The following is a 25,922-nucleotide window of genomic DNA, read 5'->3' as shown; positions in this document are numbered from 1 at the left end:
TAACTATAAAACTTTTTGAAGAAAACAGGAGAAAATCTTTATAACTTGAGGTTAGGCAACAACTTCTTGGACTTGACACCAAATATATGATCCATTAAAGAAAAGTTGATAAACTGGACTTCATCAAAATTAAAAACTTTTGCTCTCATATGATATAGTTCAGAGAATGAAAGGACAAGCTACAGACTAGTAGAAAATATTTGCAAATCACATATCCAACGAAAGATATACCCAGAATTTGTAAACAATCCTCAAAACTCAACAGTAAGAAAACAAGCAACCCAAATTAAAATAGTCAAAAGACTTGAAGAGATACCTGACTGAGGAATATATATATGTGTGGTATATACATTTACACACATATATGTATATACAGTAAAGAAGCATATAAAAAGTTGCTCAAAATCATTAGCTTTTAGGGAAATGCAAATTAAAACCACTATGAAATATCATTGCACATTTTTAGAACGGCTAAAATAAGAAGTACGGATAATACCAAGTGCTAAGGAGGATGTAGAACAACTATAACTCTCGCACATTGCTGGTGGGAATGCAAAATGGTATACCCATTATGAAATATATTTTGGAAGTTTCTTAAAAATCAAACATACACTTATCATATGACCCAGCAATCTCATCTTTGGGTAACTATGTGAGAGAAATGAAAACTAATGTTCACCTAAGAACCTGTACATGAATGTTCACAGCAGCTTTTTTAATACTGCCGAAAACTGAAAACCACCATGATACATCCATATGATGAAATACTACTGGGCAATAAAAGGAATAAACTATTGATACAACTCAGATGATTCTCAAAGGCATTATACTGCGTAAAAGAATACAATCTCGAAGTTTACATACTGCAAGATCCCAGTTCTATGTCATTCTCAAAAAGAGAAAACCATAGTGATTGAAAACAGATCAGTGATTGCCAGGGGCTAGAAGTGTGTGTGTGTGCAGGTTGGGTAAGAGGAGGAGGATGCGACTGTAAGGTATAGTACAAAGGAGTTTTTTAGTGATGGAACTGCTGTATCCTTATTATGGTAATGTTTAAGTGGCTCTATACATGTTTTAATGGAACTATGCAACCTTGCCCCCCAAAATAAGATCAAATTTGTGTGGTCATTTTAAAATATGAAATAAAAACATCACAGAAAAGAAAGTATTAGATTTAAAACAGAGCTCAAGAAGCGAACGTTTCTTCTGGATTGGGGAAAGAGTTAAAGGCTTCATGAAGGATGAGGCATTAAAAATGTATGTTAAAGGTACAGTGCGTAATACTAGTTCGCAATCTATCTTTTCTATTTGACTATATATAATGAGAGCAGGAACAATGTCTAGCTTGTTAACCTCTGTATATGCAATAATTAAAGAAGTGCTATAGATACTTATATATATATACATATATGTACTCTATACATACATACATCTACATCTATCTATCTATCTATCTATCTATCTATCTATCTACTCAATAGGTATATGATCAATTGACCTATTGCCTATAATATTAATAGGAAGATATACAACACAGGAAATTCTAGTAAGTGAAAAATATGAGAAAGTGCCTGAAATTTCCTTCCCCCACCTTTTTAAATTCCTCTTATCGCTTCAAGATCAGTTAAAGTTCTAGGTTGCCCTCCTGACTCTTCCAGCCTACACTAATCTTTCCAAGTTGTCCAAGTTTGTCCTACCAGACTTAGTCTGATATTTTAGTGTAGTACTTTTCAGTAATTTAAAGCCTATGAATCATTTTGCTTAATAGTTATTAAAATATGACTCATATTTAAATTTTAAAATACATTGTATTGCATGACTAAAAACAACTCAATGTACTACTTAGTTTCAAACTACACCTCCTTCATTCCTTCATTTTTCCAAGAGAATCTTATCTCCCAACCCCTCCCAAAATTGGGCACACCTTCCCTTCCTTTTCTGTTCCCATACCCTCATCATTAGTTTATGCTTTAGGACCAGTGTTTACTAACTTAAGACTTAAAATTATTATTTAATAGGCTAAAATGTAACCTCAGTTCTTTCTTTTCCAGGACAGAGATCATTCTACTACTTGTCTGTTATAACTAACACAATATGTAATAGATAATTGCTAATTTTATGTTCCTATTTACCATTCACTAGCCTACTTGTCTCCTAATATTGTTACTACTCTACAAAAACAATTCTTTCAAAGGCTAAATCCAGAAATTTTTGCAATGAATGTTTAGAAAAGGCATAGATATTTAAAAAGAGAAATTTACTCTCTGTAATTTTGCATATTCATATTTGAAATTACCAGAAAGCTTACAATGCTAATATTCTGTAACTAGCACTATTGCATTTACATCAAGTGTTGACAGCCTTATTCACATGATTAATCTTAAGCTGGCCTTAAATTTAAGTTGGTTGATCTTGTGTTAAATTATAAATAAAATTAATATGTAAAAAATGTTCAATATCAATTGTGTCTAGAAGAAATTAATAAAATTTTAGTATATATATTTAAATTTTGGAGGACTGGAACCATATTTTTAACCTTTTTAATATGTAGGTCTTCTTTTTAACATTCATATCTTTGGAAATATAATATGTAAAAAATAGAGTACCTATTTTAATGTACAAATTCACTCTGGTCAACTATCACAAATACAGGCACCTTGTATTATTCATAAGAGTTGAGAATGATTATTTTTCATCATCCTTAGACAATACTAGCTGTAGTTAATAAGCACAGACACTTCAAAGTTATCAAAATCCTTTACCCCTTAGACTTTCAGCAACCATTCCTATACTTCCTGGTCCCTAAATTGTCTCTGCACATGAATCTCATCTCTTTTCCCTAAATCAGTTCCACCATTTGCCTTATTTCTTCTCAAATTATTGTGTCTTTTTTTTTTCCCCGAAGAAATTAAGCTAGGTTGAGTAGCAAAAATAGACTTTATAATCCTATGTAAAGTTAGCAGGGCTATCTCTATATGCCGTTATACTTGTAACTTCATGAAGAAATTGTCAAAGGTTCATATATAACAGAAGTAAAACCAAAGAATCACTGAAGTAGTAATCATTAAACATTTATTGCATACTCATCAAAAAGGCGGTTTGCAAACTGGGAGCATTTAAACCACAACATGGAGTGACGCTCAGGGGTACATTATTATAAAGCAACTTACCTAGTGAGAAAGCAGTGACTGTTTATTCTTCACAGTTATTGGTTATAATATTAGAATTTTCAGCAGTTACTTTCTATCAACCTTGGGAAACAGTTCAAGTTTTGCTTATGATTTCCAGAGGTATAAGCAAGAAATGATCCAAATCAAGCTAGTCTTGCAAAATAAGCTAAATTAAGGTTTATTTCTATGACTAAACTGGTTTTGTGTGCTCAGGGAATTTTCAAGACTGTCTCTATTTGTTTTGATTTTAACAAAGTGAAAGTCAGTACTCTTATAAGAGCATAAGACTTAGTATTCGCTTCACAAATTAGAAATAATTTTAATATATTTTCTAATAAAAATAGGTGTATATGCCTGTGTATGGATGTATCCACAGTATATAATATATTTCACCAAAGCAATCTTAGAATTCATTAATAACCCAGTGCTGAGAAACATTATCAATCTCCTTCTCTTCTCTCCTCTCTCCTCCCTCTCTCTCTCTTTTCCCGCTCCCACTCCCTCCCTCTCTCTGCCTCCCATCTCTCCCTCCCTAACGAAGAAAATAATATGCTCACCCTCTGGTGGCCAAGATCAGAAATACATGTCCATTTTCCTGGATTACATCCAAAATATGATTAGTGTGGTATATTAAGTTTCTGCCTCATAGTTAACCTACACCAAAAATAGGTCTAAAAGACCACCACTGGCTTCAAAAAAAAAACAAAAACAGATCTACTGCAATATCTAATGGAAAATCAATAAAATTATTAGAGTAATTTAAAAATTGCTTATGACAGCATGATAACACTAATTTGGTTTTAAAATATTAGAACTGTACAATTTTAAAGTGGGCAGAACTTAGTCTATTCCCCTCTCATTTAAAATTGCATGTCGGATAATCAGTGAAAAAATTCCATTTTTATTTAATTTTTTGTTTTTTTTAACGTTAATTAATGGCATGAAAAACAAATCTGAATAAATGGGATTAAATAGTAACCTTAAATAGAAACATTTTTTCTCATGTTTCTATTTTTAATTTACAAATAACCCTAAGAATCAGGAAAAATTCATACCTCATATAAGTTTAATTTTCTGCCCACTTTATTCAACCAACCATCCAACAAATCCTTGTTGCATATCTATTATGGTTTCTATGGCATATACTGAAATTATAACTGTCCCTGCTTTTGGCCTAGTGAAGGGTACAGATAAATAATAATTCCAAGACAGAATGATGAATGTGACAACAGACTGGGCACAAAGTATTAGGGCCATCAGAGTTGTCTTGGTGGGAGAAGTAATCAGGAAAAGATTCTGGATTTAATGACAAGAAAGTTATCAGTGTCTATGAGAGAACAACCACTAGTTGAATTAAACAGAAAGAATGAATGGGAGTCAAGAGAGCGAGCACAGCAAAAGTGGACAACGGAAATAATTATAGAGAGATGGATAAGGAGAGGTTTCTTAAAGACAAAGTGTCCAGTCTATGACCATGCCACCCTGAACAAGCACAATCCCGTCTGATCTCGGAAGCTAAGCAGGGTCTGGCCTGGTTAATACTTGGATGGGAGACCACCTAGGAAGACCAGGTGCTGTAGGTGTAAAAAAAAAAAATAGTGTCGAGAATATGTGTACATAACAAAAACAGATCATGCATTTCCCATGCATTTGCATATACTGAAATTATAACTGTCCCTACTTTCAGCACACTCAAAGAACACAACTCAGAATGTGCTTATTCTCACTGCATTAAGGTGTATGCCTCAGCTAGGGTAGGGCAGAAGCTGTTGCACCTTTTTGCAGACCCAGATTTTCAAAAGTAACAATGGTGAACTCAGGTATTCCATGGAGCATGATGGCAATACTGGTTTTGCTTTGGTTTAAGTAAAAGTGCAATTACAGGTTATGTGAGCCACCTGATCCCCCAGGGCTTAGGACAGCACAAGGTATTTTGATATCCTTGCATGAGACCAGCAGGTAGTTTCTGTAGATGTAGTTCCTTGAGTGAGGCATGGGTAGGGGGAGTCTAGAACTGAGATGCACAGTCTTATAACATGCTGTTGGTGATACAGCTGCAACCAAGCTGGGATTCGTGGTAACTTCTTTTCATCAAAGGTATTAATAGTCCAAGCAACAACCTGAATGCCATTAGCTGTCAGGCAGTCTGGGGATGCAAAATACCTTTGCATGAAAAAAGCTAAAATTCCACACAGGTAAAAGATATTATATATGCTCCAATCAAACATGGATTGTTTCCAGAGAATTTCATAGCCTGGTTTCCTATCTCCTATATGGATGGCTAAGCCTCCAAGGTCTGTGAGCTAAAGCTGTTACTACATTGTGATCTGTGTGTCAAATCTTATAAATAACTTCTGGTAGAAAAGAGGAGACAATACTATTATTTATGTAGCTGAGGAAACTGTATACTTTGTTTTTTAGAACATCAGTAGCCATTTTTACATGGACTTTGACATCAAAGAAAATTATGAGGTTTTAGTTCAGGTACTCGGCGCTGGCTTCCCTCAGGGTAGGGATGTTCTCATCAGGGAAATCATTTTTGAGTCTGTGATTTGCTGCAGCATTCAACTTTCTAATTTGTTCAAATGTCAAATCACACACTAACCACTCTCATCAGTCACACTATTGTGCATTAAGACAGAAGTAAACTAAACAACCAACTCCACATCTGTTGCTCCACCCTTAACTGCCTGCCCAAGGGCCCCCAACATGTTCTCAGGCACATTGTAGCTACCATTGCAGAGCAATGGAGGAAATGTGGTCCCAGGGCTCAAGCAACTGTAGTGTCCTGCGAGAGGGCTTAAAGCAGAAGAGGTGCGGCAGGAGGTAGAGGCTGCCAGAGAAGAGGCAGGCATGGAAAGGCTGTGCACGACCAGCAGCAGCAGCAGCAGCAGCAGGAAGAAGGGGCCCAGGAGAGGGGTTCCCTGGTTCTCCCACAGCCACATCCCTACAGGCACAGACAGGAGTCCATGACCCACTGGTTCCCATACAGAACTGTGAGAAGCCTAGGAGATCTCATAAGGCACTTGCTGCATGCAGCTGACCCAGTTATATTTTCTTATTTTCTTTTAGTTTTTTTTTTTAAAGAAATAAATCAAAAGTGTATAGGACTTTGTAGAATTTATTGAGCATTACTTTTTAAAAGCTTACCTGTAATTTCATTTTGATTTGCTATTCATAAATGTGTCCAAACTTCCCATTAAATAAGGCCACACATTTAAAAAATTTACATTTTAAAAATAAAGTATATAATACAGCACGAAACGTAAATGCACACATATTAAATAGATTATTTATTTACACCAGTTAAATTGATTAGCATTTAGTTGATCAGCAAATAACAGATTAAACCTGAAATACTTATTCTTAGTTGGATAGTCTCAAGTAGAATTATTTTATAAAAACGGTATTTAAGATATAAGGGAATAGACACAATAATATATCCATTCTTGTTGTTCATTCAGAGGCATTACATGTTGACAAACCTGCATATAAAAATAGAAAGCTTTTACTTTCCTTTTATATATTGTTATTTTTGTCTAATTTTTCAATAGGACAACATTTCTAGATCCTATGTAAAAAATACCCCTGTGCATATAGATACTCTATAGTATCTGTCCTTAGCAGAGACCTGCAACCTGCGTTCTGATGTCCAATAGGATAATCCAGGCTGAATTCTACTCTAATATAGTAGGTGATAGATAGCAATTGTGAATGTAGATAAAGAGGGATGGTGGAAAGGGAAATAAATAGCCTTTCCTCATTACCTAGAACATTTTCCAAAATCCTCATTGGGATGACAGAAAAGATAATCTTACACTATCCTATTCTAGAATTTATAGGATTTCATGGGTAGTATGGAGATAGAAAGGGGAGGTATAGAAAGCTTTTTCCTTTCACCAGACTAATTTCAAACTCTACTGATCTATCCTTGCTTTTGAATTCCTGCTAACACCAGAATTCCAGCTGTTCCTGGCTCTTGACTTAGTTGGTCATCAAAAACTCAGAAGGATTTTCTCTTTCAGGATACCTTAGAAAAGCTAAATAACGTACATAAAAGTATTTCAGATTACCAAAATTCCTGTTACTATTACCACTACTTTGTACTTCTATATGATGTTCAAAAGTGCTTTCATGTACATCATTTTATCTTTACATAAATCTTGTGACGTGCCTGAAGCTGGTAATATTATATTAATTTTAATTTAAAGGGACTAAAACAGAGAGGTTTAAGTGAATGTCCTATAATCACTGAACTAAATAGTGAAAACTGGATTAGAACCTATTTCCAAGTACTGGGTAATACCAATGTGGATATCATACTTAAAATAATTTTTCATTTTATGTCATATATACATTTACTCATAGCATTCATAGCAAATTTTTTTTTCAAATTGGTAAAACAAAAGGCTTTAATTATTAAACAATACAAATACATTACCATTGTAGACTTTGGTGCCACTTCTACTGCAAATATGTTGAGTCCTCTGCTATTCATGCAGTTTTTACTCAGCTCATTGTTGATATGAATAATTACTTTATTATCTGACTATAAAAAAAAGATTTCATAAGTTGATAGTCCTTTTTCTAAGAAATACAGAAAAATATAAGTCTTGTGATAGAGGTATTCACAGGGTTCTGCAGAAACACAGAAGACATGGAAATACAGAAACATTAGCTGGGACTGGGGTATCAAGGAAGACCTCATGGAAGAAGGGATACTTGAGATAATACAGATGATTGATAACAGCCTCTAGGATGGATAGGAAATACGAAAAAAGCAGAATAAAGCTGGAAAATGAGAGAAATGCACGAGTCAAACTATTCCCCTGCTATAGAACCTGTAGTCACTCCCTAATGACTACAAGAGGCAATGTAACATTAGAATACCCAAACTCATTTCTCAGCTCTTCTACTACTTAGCTGTTTGATCTTTGGCAAATTGACATCTCTGTGCATTGGTTTCCTTGCATGTTAAATGGGGATAGTATTGACCTCATTGGGTTGTTGTGAGAAGGAAATGTGTTAATAGATGTAAAGTGCCTGGCACACTGTAAGCTCTAAAATATTATTATTACCTCATTTTGGTGAAGTAAGTTTAATTTTTATTGAGGGAAAAGGAGGTGGAGGGTTGAGGAATGATGGGTTACAGCAGAGCTGAGGGATGAGGGTAAGGTAGTGACCCCTTTCCACCTTTGTAATCCTATTAAAACATAGACAGCAGTAAGGAAAATGTGCTGGATTTTAGGAATCACTCCTAAAGCTTTACAATCCATTTCAAGATTGCAATCTACTAGATGGAAACCTTAGCTTATTTCATCAAGTCTAAATTTCTCTATCTTGTTTCCAATATCACATATATAATCTGGACCCATTCTACCTATGTTATTTATCTTCCTGATGCTCTTCCAAATAAAGCTCTGTTTTCTACAAAGCAGATAGTCTCACTCCTTCCTCCATACTTCATATTAATCCTTCTTCATATTTCTCCTTACGCCGTTCCCCCTACTTCTAGAGACTGTCTCTCTGCACATCTAAATCCTAGTTATCCTTCCCTCCATCACAAATCCTTCACCAATTTCTATAGTCCAAACTAACATCATACACAAGAAATACAAATACGGTAAAATTCCTACTGCACATAAAAAATACTGTATTATTTAACATTTAATTATTCTCTGATTTCTTTTGACAGTATAATTTTGTCTTTCCAACTAGCCCATAAACACCTTGAAGCAGAGACCATGTTATACTTACTGGTGGCCCTTATTGAGACCAAGAGAGTTAGTTACATAATGTATACTTGCACTGACGCAATATTCAGCCAAATACTTAAGCACCTTAAGAAATTTATGGCAGGCATAAAAATAATCTCACCCAGGAACTAAAAGAAATAGGCCAACAGTCCTAAAAAACCCTTTACCTACAATATCAATAGCAGCTGGGAAGATGGTCAAAGTTAGAAATATCTGGCTTAATAAAAATAGGTCCTGGACAGCAGATATATTTAATTAGATAAGATGATAAAATTTCTATATTGCAAAGTTTGTGTAAAAAATTGGGCTAAGTTTTTTTCTTTGTTTATAGTTCTTTAAAATATAATGTCTAATGTTTCAAATGTCTATATTTGTGTGAAGACTGACAGTAACAAATGAAATAATATACTTTGTACCCAGATTATGCTCTATTTTCATAGATCTCCAAACATTTAATTTCATAATATTTTAAGAGAAGAACAATTATCTCAAGACTTTAAAAAATATATAAAAATTATCGTGCGCAGTTTGAATTAGAAATCTGAGAAATAATAATTGCTAATTATAAATATTATTAATGTAATGGGATACTTAACTACTATACAAGGATAGAGTAAGAAAAAAGATGGATGGAACATATTAGTAAACACTGCAGTTATAAGGAGAAACACCTCATAACTAATACCTTGTTTTCAATAACTGAAGTTATCCAGGTGTCATGCTTGTAAGTATGTACAATAATATTTTCATAGCCATCCATTACTTTGGCATCACCTTTGTTAAGGACAGATTTACAAATGGCCTTCTCAAGTTGCCCACTACATCCCTCCATATGGACAGCTTTAATTCTTGGCTTGCATTTGTCTGCATAGATATCGATGATAAATGGGCATGCCTTATATAAAAGAAAAAGCAAACCTTGTTATAGCCTTTTGACAGAATTTTAAATAATTTATTATTAAAATGATTATCATATGTTTTAAGAAGGTATCCTGCATCTTCTAGCTTGTCCTTCTGATACACTTTTAAAAGAAAATTTTATGAATTGAATAATAAAAAAAGCATAACATTCTGACTTTGGGTTAGCATATTAACTGATAATATTCAGAGAAAAGGAACAAAACCAAAGAACCCCTCATTGTCATCTTGCTTCTCACATACCATCTCTATGTACTGTATATGTTAATTATTAACTATCTTGTACCCACCAATGTAAAAGAAGTATGTGTCTCTCTGTTTTGCTTTTTATCCAATCCTAGAGATTCCCTTGCTCTGCTTTCTCCTGTCCTCTTAATCTACCACCAATGGATTTCATGTAACCCTCCTTACATCTTCTCCTTTAATTCTAATATATAAAATAAGCTGCAAAGTACCATTCTCTGGAGCATTTTCTCAGTCCATTGAGATTTTACTTTTGGGCATGTCCTCAAAATTTGGTTCAAATAAACTCTTATAAAACTTTTCTATTGGCTGGACATTCTTTTGTCAATGATACTAAACAGACTTCTCTGACTAAAGTCCTTATTTAAAACAACAACAAAACAAAATAAATCTATGGAGAAGTTTAAGGATGCCATCATAGATACACACAAAACCTGGCCTGCCAAATTCTGACAAAAACATCATCATCAACAACAACACTGAGTACAGTCAGATATTAACACCCATAGCCATGAGGGTAAGATCTGGCAAAACCAGAATGGCCACCTGGACACTACATAAAATCTCCATGAAACAACTAATTCCAATGGAGATAAATGGCTATAATATTAAACAATGAGGAAAACTTTATGATAATGAAGTCTATGCTTTATCTGTAACTAAATTAACCTGGAAAAACTGTGGTACATGAACTGAGAATAAGCCCTAAAAGACTCTCTGAGCATTTCCAAATTGATTTTATACAGTTGATTCTTCTTCTGTGGTTTATGACTGTATACTACTAATGATAGTACATTTATTTTCAGAATGGGTCAAAACATTTCCCTGTTGAAAAAACCTTAACTATCATCACTGCCTCAGACATTCCAAATGATTGATTCTGTAACAAGGTACACTTTTAACTGCAATAATTATTTATAAATTTTGATTACATAAGGGTTTGCTCCTTATTCAAAAAATATTTTTGTCTTTATCATTCCCAAACCTCTAGAAAAATGAAAAGTGTCTTAACAGAAGTGGAAAGGTACATCCTTTCAAAATCTTAAAACTGAGATTCTCAAGAGAACCTCCAGAAGCAGACAATCCACAGAATTAACTACTAACCTAGAACCTTTGAACAAGTACATGTTCATATGAAGGAAGCGACTTCATCTCAAGACCAATGAACAAGATTTTTCTACATATTACACTCTTCTTTGTACATTCTTGTTTATTCATAGCTGTCCTCTTCACTGATTTAGGGGTATATATGTCTGACTTGGCCTACCATGTTCTTATTAGTAACAATAACTTGTCTAAGTATAGGTTTTAAGGAAAATGTGTTTAAACTATGAGAGATCTAAAATGTACAACTACTATTTGTTACAACACCAAGAAATAATATACCTGCAGTTCCACAAAACTAGGAATGAAACCAAAGTCTCAATATACCCCAAATTTAAAATTTGTTGTTGCTAGTGTTACCTTCCTAAGTTTGTTTATTTATAGAAAGGACAGATATTATATTTAATTTTAAGACTATGAACAAATATACCATTATCTAATGTGTGGTCTGAAACTCTTAAATTCTTTATTTTTAAACCTGATACAAAAATATAGAATTTAAGAAGTAAGGCCTAATTCTTATTATTTCTCTGGTTTATTACAAGTCTTATTCAACTTCTATACCTATCATGTTAATAAATAATAACGATAGCTAATATAAACACAGTGCTTTAAATGAGCCAAGCACTGTCCCAGCTGTTTTACAATTATTAAAAAATATTACAAATATTACAAAGACTATCCTTTGTCAAAAGATCAAAATTCCAGTTCTCATGGAGACACATTCCCCTAATTCTGAGAGGCTTTATTCTGTTAGACAAAGAGTTTCCTTAAAGAAATGAGACTTTCGCAATTCAAATAGCTATCACCAATTAATATAATTTTTCAAATTATATTTTTCCCCTGCATATCGTATGTTCAAATCCTTCATTCCTGAATTATTAAAATGTTGGTAGTAACTAAATTTCATCTAAAAATGGAAACTTGCATAAATTGGCAGAAACATGCTATTGCACCCAGGATTCATTCATATACTGATGTTCAAGAATTTGAGTCTCTAATTCAAAAGTCATGTGTCAGTAAAACATTCATTGGGTAAAATATTATGTACTTTAAATCCACTCCAAACTTTCTGATTGCTTTACCTCTGTCAATTCCAGAGCTTTATTGTAGCCCATCGAGTGCAGAGTTACCCAAAGATCACGAGGATCTCCTTCTCGATCATTAGCTTCCATTAGATTCAGATCCATAAAGCCCTGTCTTGTTAGTTCATTCTTCTTGGTACGAAAATTCTCTGTCAAGACAACCGAAAGTTCTTTTTTATGTAATTTTAAAATTCACACATTTTAAATGCCTATTATATGTTATCCATAAGTATTTATTTTAAAGGAGGCCTCATGCATCTGTGAGCCTGTGTAAACTTGGAATAAGAATGGCTCACAAAATGCTTGAGACATACCATTCTAATTTCCACAACTCAGCATAATAACTATTACAGTACATGATTTAGTTTTTCAACAAAGTCTGAAGTTATAAATAATAGAAATATATTCCAAAATTAGAGAAAATTATATTTTTTCTGGGTAAATTCCAACTTGCCTGCTTATGTAGAGTAGTTATTGATTAATATTTCAAAAAAAATTAAAATGCTTCCTATATATTTGCCACTTAAACTCAGCAGAACCTAGATAAATTTAATGTAATACTCCCAAAACTACTGGTGTTTCAGAAAGGAAGATGGGGATGGCGCCAGATTTAAGGAGACTGCCATATGCTTAATTATTATAATTTTAACCAAATTGTCCCCTAGTCTTTAAAATCTGTTAGATAATATAGGAAAGACTTTGGAGTTCATAAATGTCCCAGACAAATCTAAGTATGTCCCTTTTAATATTATTTGTAAGCAAAGCTAAATTCAACTAGAAGTATCTAAATATGTATAATTCCTGAATTTGTCTATAATATATATAATAAGCAGGTACTCATTATGGATTATATTCTGTTAATTGCCCTAAAACCAGAAAGATTCCATTTTCCAACTCTGTTAATTGCCCTAAAACAGGAAAGATTCCATTATCCAACTCCCAACTGCAATATACCCAAGGGAAGTGGGTACTCTCAGTAAGAAGAATAGCAGAGACATAACTGTTTAAAACTGGTTGACTAAATTAACAGTTTAAAATATTTAGAGTTTGAAAAGTGACTCAACTTTTGCAAGTAAAAAATGTAAAGATTGAATTAGATCATAGAATTAGTAGCCATTAAAATGGAGGCTGGAACTACTATGTAGTAAAGTAAAATGAAAGAAATTAATATTTGATATGTAATATAAAGAAATTATAACTTTCCAGAAAAATGTATCTAAATACTGCACTATAGAGTATCAATAACTGGTCTACTTCAAGACTTACTTTAAAGTAAAGTAATCAAGACAGTGTGATACTGGGAAAAGATTAGACAAATAGATCAGTGGAAAAGAATAGAAAGCTCTGAAATAGACACATACAAATATATTCAACTCATATCTGACAAAGAAGCAAAGTCAATTCAATGGAGAAAGAACAGTCTTCTCAATAAATGGTGCTGGAATAACTGGACATCCACATGCAAAAAAAATTAATCTAGACATGAACATTACATCTTTTACACAAATTAACTCAAATGGGTCATAGACCCGAAACACAAATCTATAAAACTCTAAGATAACAGGAGAAAATGTGGGTGACCTGTGAGTTTTCAGATACACCACCAAAAACATGATCCATAAAATAAAAACTTGATAAGTGGGATTTCATTAAAATTGAAAACTTCTGCTCTGTGAAAGACAACATTAAGAGAATGAAAAGAAAAGCCACAGACTAGGAGAAAATACTTGCAAAACGCAGATCTGATAAAGAATTGTAACCAATATATACAAAGAACTCAACAATAAGAAAATAAACATCTTGATCACAAAATGGGCAAAAGATATGAACAAACTTATCACCAAAGAAGATATACAGATGGTAAATAATTATATGGGAAGATGCTTGATGTCATATTTCATTAAGGAATTGCAAAGTTAAACAATGAGATGCTACTACACATCAAACATGGATAATCATACTAACTGAAATAAGTCAGACAGAAAAAGTTGAAAATCATGTGATATCACTTATATATGGGATATAAACCTAAAAGCAAAAAGTGAACAGGACAAACAAACAGAGACTCATGGACATGTGCTATAGACTAGTGGTTACCAGAGGGTAGGGGGTGAGGAGCGGGGGGAGGTAGATGGGGTAAAAGGGGTCAAATATATGGTGACAGAAAGAAATCTAACTATGGGAGGTGAACACACAGTGTAAAAATATATATATATATATATATATATATATATGCCTTATTGTTAAAGAATATAGCTTATTGGATTTCGTTAACCATTGTCGCATATATCTATATATATATATATATATATATATATATAAACAAAGTTAAGCCTAGTTTTACTGTACCATTCAGCAATCATTGAATTGAAATGACCTAAATGAGTTGAAAACTATGCACACACAAAACTATGCACGTGAGTGTTTGTAACAGTTCATAATCACCAAAAATTGTAAGCAACCAAGATGTCCTTTAATAGGTGAATGAATAAACAAACTGTGGTATCTTCATATGATGGAATATTATTCAGCACTAAAAAGACATGAGTTATCAAGCCAAGAAAAGACATGGAGGAAACATAAATGCATACTGCTAAGCGAAAGAAGCCGGTCTGAAAAAGTCATGTACTGTATGATATTCCAACTCAGAGTTGATGTGTAGAAGTGTTTCCACCTGGTACATGGTAAAGTCTCAAAAAATGTTAACTATCAATTCTACCATGTTAATTAAATTATTAAATTAAAATTTTATTTATCAGCAATTTTACAATAAGAAAATCCTAATTATAGTCATTCTTATGGAATGTGCTCTAGTGCTAATAGAGAATCAAAAGATTATATCATTAAAGTTATAAGATCATTTTATTTTCCTCAAAATAATACTTCATTACATGTATTATTAATCCTGTTAATCAAAGTTTAATATTATAAATCAATATACATTTCTTATTACTTATTATTCTATATAAACTTTCAGTTAAAAAGAGATGTATTATTAGAAACCGTTATAATAATAATAATAATATTTCTACCTTACTTGTTTAGATAAACATATGTATCAGCTCATGGACTTTGCCAAGCTTAGACCTTTTTAAGAACTAGAGCAGGACACATACTACCCCAGTGAAAGAGTTAACCTTTCTCTTGACAGCATTCTGGTCTCCTCAAACTTCTTGTTGTGTGACCAAGAGTTGGCTATGGCTTTTGGTTTCCCCTTTGACCTTTCAGTTCCTGCTTAAATACAAAGCCCTAACTTATTCCCAGACTGTACCTAAGTGACAACTGCTTTTACTTCATTCTCAGTATTTTTCTTTGCCCATCTTGGTACTTTTGGCTTCCATACCTCTACAAATGGCCTTTCTTAATTCAATGCAAATTCAAAAAAGGAAGAATTCTTAATAGGTATTAACAATTCCCTGGAAACTTTTACTTTTTAATAAACTCTAGCCTATTAGCTCTTTGCTGCCCTCTCCTGGACACAGTTAGGGGCTCTTGACCACTTCAGACCCATTGATAACCAAGAGCTAGGACGAAGTTTTTTACATCCTAAGCTCCAAAGAGCATAAACTGAAAATGAAATTTCACTTAAGTACTGTGATTCATATTTTATTTTAACTTGAGTATTATACAAACTATCGATTTAAGGAAATAAATGTTGAATTTTTTGTGATCTACAAACAATGCTACTATTTCTAAATGGTCCTAATTGCTATAATAATATTCCATAGTGAAGTTTGGCATTTTACTTCATGAGGATGAGAGGGGGCTAAATATTTTTTTACATATCTATTAAGAAAAAGAAAAGTGCTTACCTCTGCAGACAGCCCAAGCATCTTCATCACATTTCTCACCACTTGTTCTCAATTCAAAAAAATTATATTCTTCAAGGCTAAGAAGACCATTTCCATCTAAATCAATTACTTCAAATATATCTGATAAAGTTGATCTAAAATTATAAAAAATTGCAATTATTTCTTGTCTCCAAGGCAACTGAAGGTTTCTATGAAGATAACTTTCAAAAGAAAGCAATATCTAGGTATTGAACTGTTTCTGTGAACTATAAAGTTAATGTATCCAAATATATCTTTTACTCAGTCTAGTATTACACGAGATAAAGAAGCTTCTAAAGCAACCACAGTATCTCAAACTGTAGTTGGACCTCAATGAATAATAGGTCCCTTCTTTTTCCTTTCTCTAATCTACTTTCTTCTTCCTCTCTACCAGATGTTTTTATGTATATCTAGGGCACAGGAGAACTATCTAAGTGCTCAGATTTCATATTTGACTAAGTCAATAGTGAAACTAACAGGATCTATTTTAAGGCAGTACCTACTGGGAGAGAAATTGGTAGATGTGTGACTAAAGTTTACTTGCTAAATGTGTGGAACCCACAGATGAATGGCAATCTCGGGCCCATAAATAGAAGGTTACTTTCAGATGCCTAGTGAAAAAGTTGAATTACTGAATTGGAATATTGGAGTAGGGTGGTAGCTGGCCAAAGGAAAGCATGAAAGACAGGCTACTAGTATACAGATCCAGTATAGATGTTATTGTTGTAACCTTAAGAAACAAAACTTACCTAAATTCCTTTGTAAGGAATAATTCCCCTGTTTCATCTCTATACACAAGTTGAGCTTCTTCTGTTATTGGTTTTATTTCTTTCCTCAGCCTACAGCCGGTTGTGGAAGGAATTAACCAATAAATTCCAGGTCCTAGTTCACCAGTCCACCCAAAAACCTTTTCTCAAAAGAGTTGGGGAAAAAAAAAAAAAAAACATCATGAGCTTAATGACTTTTTTTTCAATTACAACTGAGCTTCATAACTTTTAATTTTCCTTCTGTAAAAAAAAAACAAATAATTTTTAAATCAAATCAATATTCACCAAATCTATTATGGTTCTATCCATCTTTCACAGGCTTCAAAATCTTTTTTTAATGGTAACCCCAGTACAAGACCATTAAATGCAGAGAGATATATGCATTTTTAATTCCCCAAACTATAAAAGGTAAGAAGTTATATAACTTCTAAATCTTCCCTAATAATCTTGAAAAAATATCTATGATGTAAATATCTTCAACAAAAAGCAAAGACAGATCTTATAATAACTTTTCCAAGTTACAGTTCCCTAATTTGATTCAAATATATAATTTGTAAATCAGATTTCAATGACACTAAATAAAAATGAAATAAATTTAAGAGTTTGCAATTTCTATAAAATAGCCATATCTGTAAGAATCCAATTATGTACACGAAAGCAATAGAATTTTACTTCTACTTAGGTAATATGAACTAGAAAACATGATGGCAGGATCCCAGATAAAACTACCTTATACAAAATTCTTTTCCATCAAAAGATATTTATATTAAGTGCCAGGACATTTGTATAGGAAAACATTTTAGTCTCCTCTTCTATAAAAGAAAGAAAAATAGTATCTCTCTATGGACTTTCCAGGTGCTTTTTGGAGTCCAGTGACTTCCTATAAAACCTAGGGGTTGTCTCTGTCAAATATATTAAATCTAAACGTTTTTTAGTCATATACAATAGTTAAGCAAACAGCTATTTGCCCTTCAGCACAGAATAGCCCTAAGGACTTCTATCTGGTGTTGTGTCCCAAAACTTTCAAAGTCCAGGTATATTTTAGGTCATCATGGGTAATAACATACAAAATAAAGTTGCTCATCTAAATTCTGGGTTCGGCCCTATTTCTGTGCTCACAAATCAGAGGAACCATAATCATCCTAAAGTGATCATGTCCTATTTTGATACAAAAAGCAATTTAATAAAGCTGAGGATCATTTTGAAGGCTAGAGATTGACCAAACCCATCCTTTGGAAGTCATAATCTCTTAGATCAGCCAGATGTAGACTAATACCCAGCAGTGAAAAGCAGTTTTTGCTGCTTCCTAATATACGCTGTCCCATGAACCTCCCTTATTGCCACATAATAACCTTGAACTACTACTGTGAATGGCAAATGGAAGGTCTTTCATGGGCACAAAACTCTTCTTAAAGAAAATAATTGTGAAACTAAAACAAAAGGTAAAAAATCCTTTGTAAATATGACATATTACAGAAAACCAGGAGCCTATATAGTAAAGAAGTAAATAGAAACTCATTCAAACTTTATTACAGGCTTGCTATGTACTAAGATTTTTACACATGCAATCTCATAAGAAAGTAATTTCATCCAAAACAAAATGGGAAAAGCTATTGTTTTAGACAATGCTTTATCTTGAACTTAACTTTGTAGTCAGTTCTGAAGAAGAGTTTAGTCAAAACATTAACTTCTGTCATTTTATTTGTTTCTCGCCTATAACTATTCTTGTCTGTTATGAAGCCTACAATAAAGACTTTTATATAACATTCCATCAGGGAAATGTTTGTCTGTCGTTGGACCTATGTAAAGATTAAATATGATATTGCAGTAAGCCCTTGAATAGTATTATTCCTGTTGTGTAGCAGATGTATTTTGTAGTCCTCATAAAATAAATAGCCACATTTATGTATCTGCCTCACATATTCGGCCTCTGAGTAAATATATAATTAGAAAAGATCAGAGCAACCCCATGGGCAACATATAAAACCATTTAAAAGCATTTCTTCAGAACAATCAATTTTGAACCCTATAATATGAGTCAAGCCTGAGGACAGTAATCTTGAAGTTTTTCTTTTTTGCAATGGTAGTATAAGTAAGACAAACATCTAAAGCAATTTTTCTAGAGACTTGAATTGCTTGTATTTAGAGGGAGAAAGTCCACTGGTATCAACCATTTTTATAGAGTATAACAAAAAATGTTCACATGTGAGGCATCAGGGCATTTAGAGAAGAGGTAAGTGAAGTACAACGTCACACAACTTACGATTCATGAAGCTAAGACTGCCAATCAATCCTCAATTCTTAAATCTCAGCAAACAAGAAAGAATCTTTCACAACTAATAAAACATATATGATATGCTTAGTAAGTATTGTATGTACCTTAACTGGAAGATACAAAAGTTTAAAAAATAAAATATAGAAAACTATTATTTTCCTCAAACTTGAATTCATACTATATTTTTACATTAGACATTAGAAAGTAAATATGTATACTTCTCTATTTCGTAGTTCAGTGAAACATATGAGCTGGAGATTTGCCTGACTTTCATTTTCCTTAAGAATATACAAGGCAGTATCAACCGATAACCACGGGGATGGTTTACCTATAAACAAAAAACCCAAAGTCTTAAAATAAGCAATCACTACTTACTCTTTCCTATCTAAAAAAGAAGTTAATAGTTTTTTTAGCATTTAGGTTTTTTTAAATACATATTCTATTTTTATATGTAAACATCACAGCATTTGCAATAAGGCGCATAGTCATAAAAGTGTTAAAAAATATTCTCTACATACATACTTTCTAAAAATAATAATTTTTCTTGAACTTATCAGAGAGCTGAGGTTACAGGGAAATCAAGTAGCTTAATATTCAAGAAAAACATCTTTTAAGAAGAGACAGGATGCAAGCACTGGCTTATCTGTGGAGGAGTAGAGGAGAAGAGATGTCAGAAACCATCTATGTGCTGAGAACTCCTAAATTCGTATCTCAGCTAAAACCTTTCCTCTTAACATTAGACCCATGCAACCCACTGCTTATCTGACATTTCCACTTGAATTTCTATGTCTAAAACTGACCTTCTCCACCCCCTTTAAAACAAACTGTCCATCTATCATCTTCTCTATCTCAGTTAACGGTAACTCATTCCTTTCAGTGGCTCAAGTCAAAAATCTTGGAATCGTCTTTGACTCTTTTCTTCTTTCACATATCACAATCAATCTTCAAGAAATCCTATGGTTCAACTTTCAATATACATCCAGAATCTATACTTCTTATATTCTCTATACCCCAGTTCAAAGCATCATCAGTCCGCTCCTAGAATTCTGCAATAGCATGCTAGTTGGTCTCTTTCCTTTCTCCTGGGCACCCTTTAGTCTATTTGCAAAACAGTGACCTGACTACTTTTATTAAAATATAATTAGATTATGTCCTGTCCTACTTAAAATCTTCTCATGGAGTTGAGAGGTAGAAAAATGCTTCTCCTACACTAAAAATAAGAAAACGTGCACAAACTACATAATCATAACTTTTTTTGAACCTATCAGAGCTGAGGTCACAGGACAACCAAGTAGCCTGAAATCCAGGGAAAGAGAGACCCTTCCAAGAAGAGATGAGAAACAAGCACTGGCTTATTTGTGTGAAACACAGAGAGTTAAGATGTCAAGCATCATACAAGTGGAAAAAGGAGAGGACAGAGATATATTTGAAGAAATAAAGGTGGAAATTTTTCTAAACATAATGAAAGACAACAAGCCATAAATCCAAGAAGCTCAGAGAGTCCCCAGCAGGATAAACACCAAACCAAACCAAACCAAACCAAACCAAATCGAACCAAACCAAACCAAACTGAACCAAACTAAACATACAAACAGCATTAACAAGAACACACACACACACATACACACATACACTCAAAAAGTTGAAAATCAAAGATAAAATCTTGATGACAGCCATGGAAAAAATCCTTCTAAGGATTCCTCATTTCTCTCAGAGTAAAAGCCTAAGTCTTCATTATGGTAAAAACAAAAACAACAAACTCTACTTGATTTTGTCCTTGTTCCTCCGTCTTCATCTACTACTCTCTGATTACTTCATTGTACCATTCTAGCCACCTTGCTGTTCTAAAACCAGGTACATTCTCATCTCCTCCACTCTTTACCACTTCCACCAGCCCTATATCCACAAAGCATACTCCCTTGTCTTCTGTGAAAGACAGCAAAAATGGCTATCCCTGTCTGTATCCACAGCCCTTTGTAATGTGACTTTGCAGTTCCTCCATCAAGAAGTCAAGGCTATTTCTTCACCTTATAAATCTGGACTTGTCTTGTGACTTGCTGTCAACAACAGAATGTACCAGAAATAATGTGCCAGTTCTGAGCCCAGGCCTCAGAAAGTCCAGTGGTACTTCTGCTTTCTATCGCAGATCTCTGTTACACCATAAGAACATGTCCAGGCTAATTTACTAGAGGATAAGAGACTATATGAGACAAAGTCAAGCTGTCCTAGCCAAGACCCCATACAGAGTAGAGAGCACAGCTAAAATCAGTAAAGCCAGATACCAGCTAATCTACAACCAACCACAAATGCATGAGTGAGCCCTACAGCAAAAAGCCAAGCCCAACTGAAACCAAAAGAACTGTCCAGCAAACCAGCTCATTAGCACGCAAATGTTTAATTGTTTTAAACCACTGAGTTTTGGGGTCGTTTGCTATGTAACAGTTGATAATGATATACTTCTTTCAGCCTTTGCTCAAATGTCAATTTCTTATGGAAGCACACACTAACCACATTTCAGTGGCAACCCTTATTTCCTCAGCATTCATAATGTCCCTTTCCCTTTATGTTTTTCCCATAGCACTTACCACCTTCTAACATACCATGTTATTTACTATTTATTATTTTTATTATTATTTCCCCCCACCAGAACATAATTCATAAGGGCAGGGATTTTTGTCTTTTTTGTACTCTAATATATCCTAAGCACCTTTATATAAGGCCCTCAATAAATACTTGATAAATAATAAATATAGGAATATTTTTGTAAGAATATGGAGAATTAACAACCACATTGAATTTGCAAACCTAATTTTATACCTTTATCTGAAAAATGACTATTGTAATTGTTATTTAAAAGTATCAACTACTAAATGCTATAAGTATCCTACAAAATATACAGTGAAAACTTTCAGAATCTCTACTTTAGAAGGAAAAAAATAGAAACGGAGAAGAACCCTCTAGTAAGAAAATGTTTATATGTAAACATAATAAAAGGAAATAAAGATTGATATTTAGATTAATCATCGTTAAAACGTATCCAGGGAAGGCACCCTTATAGACATTTTTCACTAATTAAAAATTACATGATAACCATTTTAGGAATTATGAAATTACTAATTTTTATCTAGTATTTATGTACAAAAAAAATATTACCATAAATGCAAAGATGATTAATTAGGATTGTCTAAGACATATGACATAGAACTTGAAAGTATTCAAAAATATTTGCGGTTCATATTGTCTTAATTATGTTCCAACAGAACTTCTATTAAACATATTAATTTTAAAAACTGATAAATGGCAAAAAGCTAAGAATTAATTAGCAAATGAAAAGTTAATTCTATGTTATAAAGACACCATGTAACATTTTTGTCCTTGTTTTTAAATGAATTTAAACATGCTTTAAACTATACAAAAAGCAGTGTAGCTGCTTTGCAAAATATAACACAGTCAATGTACAAACTAATACTTTCTTTAAATGTACATAACCACATTTCTTAGGCAGATTATTTTCTTCACTAAATAGGACTATCAAATATATAAGTATTTTCAAAGAAGGCATAAAAATATACAGAAAATTTAAACTTACCTTCAACTTGACTCAAGTTTAATGGCTTAATTGTTACATAAACAATGGATCTCTGAGCTATTTGCATCCTGTAGTGATGACTAATGATTTCACCATCTTCTTCTAAGAAAAAGCAACCCTTTGATTGTATGCATTGCCACTCCTGAAATAAAGAAAATAAATTATTTTCAAATGATGTTTATTATATGTTTCCAGCATGCCTAGCAATGACGAAAATCTTGAGGAGCATACAAAAAAATGTCAAATAGAGCCAATGACCTCCAGGAATTTGCAAAGTAATTGAGAGGTAAAAAAAAAAAAAAAAAAAAAGACATGACACAATTCAATTATTACTGACAGTAGTATATAATTAGAATGAAAAAAGAATTATATATTAAAAATCATATTATAATTTCAGTTCCTAAAACAGTGCCTGGAACATTGTAGGTGCTCAATAAATGTTTGTGTGACTGATGTTGAAGGTGGGGGATCCATATAAACTCAGAGGGCATTCCATGAACTATTATCTTGAAGGATCAACAGCATTTATATATTGAAAAGTTATGAAAAAAACATAATGAAGAGAAGAAATAAGACAAATAAAGTTCATGAGAGTGGAGAAAGTACTCAACAAAGTGATAAACATGATGCTGCAATAATCAGAGTGAGATTAGTGTTTGGAGCAAAGCAAAATTGAAGGACTGCTAAAACTGATATGTTGAAAGGAAAAGTGATAGGACTTCGCATTTAAAAAATAAAATATGTGACAACCAAAATAATTGTAACTAAAAGAACACTGAATGAGTCTCACAGATATAGCAAAATGATAAGTATCTGTTTTGAGAAAGACCTTTCTTAAAGATTTGCTCTGTTATCTCTTGGTCTAGCCAGATCCCTTCCTCTGCTCCAAACTATTTGGGATCTCACTACTAGAATTAAGTATAACTTGAAGATGCACCTTATCTAGAAAGTAAAAAATTCTGCATTGAACGTATGAGAAATTGTGCCATTACCACAGATGCATGCAAAAATGCTTTTCATTGTATCATTAGTTGGTTTACCTATCTATAATGTAACATAAATTTCTATTCTACTGCTAATGACTTCCAAAGATATTAATGAGGCTTTGAAGTTACTTTACAAAGAATGGTTTTGAAAAATTATCTGTAAGGATATTTAAATAATAGGTTCAAGTCTTTAATAATATTAAGATAACTGCTAAAAAGGTGTGCATTTGCTGTATAACAATATATAAAAATATTATTAAGCCATTATAGATTTACATGGCACTGAAAAGATTTCTCACTTTTTTTAAAGGTTAAATTATCCTAACATGTACTTAAATATAATTTTTCTATTATATAAATCATAATTATCTTCATATTTTGTATTATTTTCTTATCACCAAATACATTTAAAGTTAGAAATTTAAAAATAGGAGAAAATACCCACAGTTCAACCAACATAGTTTGATTTTTATGTAATGTTTCCTAATATTGGCTTATATAAAAAACTATTTTTTACATTCTACTTAACACTATTTTATATTCTGCCTTTTCATTTAATGCTATATCTCAAACATTTTGTTATTGAAAAAGTAGTAGAAAGTTGGAGGACTCATACATCCTGATTTCAATATCTACTACTAAGGTACAGTAATTAAAACAGTGTGGTATTGGCGTAAAGACATATATATAGACCAAAATAGAACAGAGAGCCCAGAAATAATGCCTAACATTTCTGGCCACATGATTTTCAACAGGGGTGCCAAGACCATTCAATAAGGAAAGGACGGTCTTTTCAACAAATGGGGCTGAAAAACTGGATATCTACATACAAAATAATTACTGTGGACCTTTACCTGACACCATATACAAAAATTAACACAAAATGGTTCAAAGACCTAAATGCAAGTACTAAAACTATAAAACTCTGAGAAGAAAACAGAGAGGAAGGCTTTATGACACTGAATTTGGCAATGATTTCTTGAAGATGACACTAAAAGCACAGACAACAAAAGAAAATATAAGCTGGAGTTCATCAAAATTAAAAATGTTTGTGTATCAAAGGACATGATCAACGTAGTGAAAAGGCAACCCCATAGAATAGGAAAATATACCTGCAAATCATATATCTGAAAATGGCTTAATACCTAGAACATATTAAAAACTCCCACAATTCAACAACACAAACCCAATAAGGAATGTTATAGAACTTGAATAGACTATGACATTCATAGAACTTGAATTTCTCCAAAGAAGATATATTGATGACCAAAAGCACATGAAAAAAGTTCAACACCACATCATTAGGGAAATGGTTAAGATGGTAAAATTTGTATATCTTACCACAATAAAAAAAAGCTTTGCTAAGCAATATTCAAATTTTCAATTTAACTGGTTCTGTAATTACCCATTGAGTTGGTATACCATTACTTTCTTAACTATTTCTAGAATGTTGAACATTTAGGTTATTTCAAATTTCTTATCTGTATAGATAGTGCTAAAATAAATACTATTTTATCTAAATGTTTTTCTTTTAATAAATAATATCCTTCAGAAGGACTTCTAGGCAAAAAAGTATTTATATTTTTAAGGATAATGACATGTTCTCAGATTGCTTTGTAAAACAGTGATGCTAATTTTGTACCACCAATTGTGTATAATGTAATAACTTTGTCATTTCATAATTTGGTTATCATTTAAAAAGTACTGTTATCATTTAAAAATCTGGTGGTAGTGAGGGATGATTTCTTAAGTAAGTTGTGGGCATACAAAATATTATAGTATTTCATACATTTATATGGTATTGTAATGCTTTTGCATTAAACTATATTAATGCAATAAAATGGTATAACAAAAAATGGTATTGTAATAATTTTTGCATTACTTTGAATTTTCAGATTACTAGCAAGGCTGACCATTTCCCCATGTGTTTATTTTTGTTTCCTTTTTGTGTGAACAGCCTATTCATCCTCTATTCTCATAGCTCTACTGAAGATTTTTTTTCTTACATATTTTAATAAATTCTTTTGACTATTTTAGATACTAACCTCACTTTGTAAGCTTTAATGCATGTATTTTCTCTATTTCCTTTTATTTTAGTTTTGGTTCTTTTTCAATTTATTTTAGTTTTCCATTTTTATATTCATCTTTTCTTTAGAGGTTTCATCTTAAACTGAATTTTAAGAAATTACCATCATTGCT

The 25,922-nt window shown here is 32.6% G+C and overlaps 1 protein-coding gene and 2 pseudogenes across 3 annotated transcripts in view; 1 reads left to right on the top strand and 2 right to left on the bottom strand.

Annotated features, from left to right (window-relative positions):
- The first annotated feature begins 4,634 nt into the window (after nucleotides 1-4,634).
- Nucleotides 4,635-4,753, top strand: LOC118605031 (annotated as a pseudogene).
- LOC107508516 lies at nucleotides 4,719-6,327 on the bottom strand (annotated as a pseudogene).
- A 121-nt stretch (nucleotides 6,328-6,448) lies between these two features.
- Nucleotides 6,449-25,922, bottom strand: part of EFCAB7 (EF-hand calcium binding domain 7) — a 33,017-nt gene continuing 13,543 nt past the window's right edge. For 2 of the 3 annotated variants that reach the window (XM_016140390.2, XM_036234709.1), the window contains exons 7-14: nucleotides 22,738-22,879; nucleotides 19,367-19,476; nucleotides 16,856-17,013; nucleotides 16,089-16,222; nucleotides 12,277-12,425; nucleotides 9,612-9,821; nucleotides 7,612-7,719; nucleotides 6,449-6,655 (exon numbers count right to left, since the gene is read on the bottom strand). In XM_016140390.2, the coding sequence (XP_015995876.2) occupies nucleotides 6,581-6,655; nucleotides 7,612-7,719; nucleotides 9,612-9,821; nucleotides 12,277-12,425; nucleotides 16,089-16,222; nucleotides 16,856-17,013; nucleotides 19,367-19,476; nucleotides 22,738-22,879 (1,086 nt within the window). In that variant the 3' untranslated portion in view covers nucleotides 6,449-6,580. The remainder of the gene's footprint in view (nucleotides 6,656-7,611; nucleotides 7,720-9,611; nucleotides 9,822-12,276; nucleotides 12,426-16,088; nucleotides 16,223-16,855; nucleotides 17,014-19,366; nucleotides 19,477-22,737; nucleotides 22,880-25,922) is intronic. The other variant, XM_016140391.2, reaches the window with a different exon arrangement.

Source organism: Rousettus aegyptiacus, unplaced genomic scaffold (assembly GCF_014176215.1).
Source record: "Rousettus aegyptiacus isolate mRouAeg1 unplaced genomic scaffold, mRouAeg1.p scaffold_m13_p_1, whole genome shotgun sequence".
Lineage (NCBI taxonomy): Eukaryota > Metazoa > Chordata > Mammalia > Chiroptera > Pteropodidae > Rousettus > Rousettus aegyptiacus.
The sequence above is the reverse complement of the archived record's forward strand: the minus strand, read 5'-3'. Positions and strand labels throughout refer to the sequence as shown.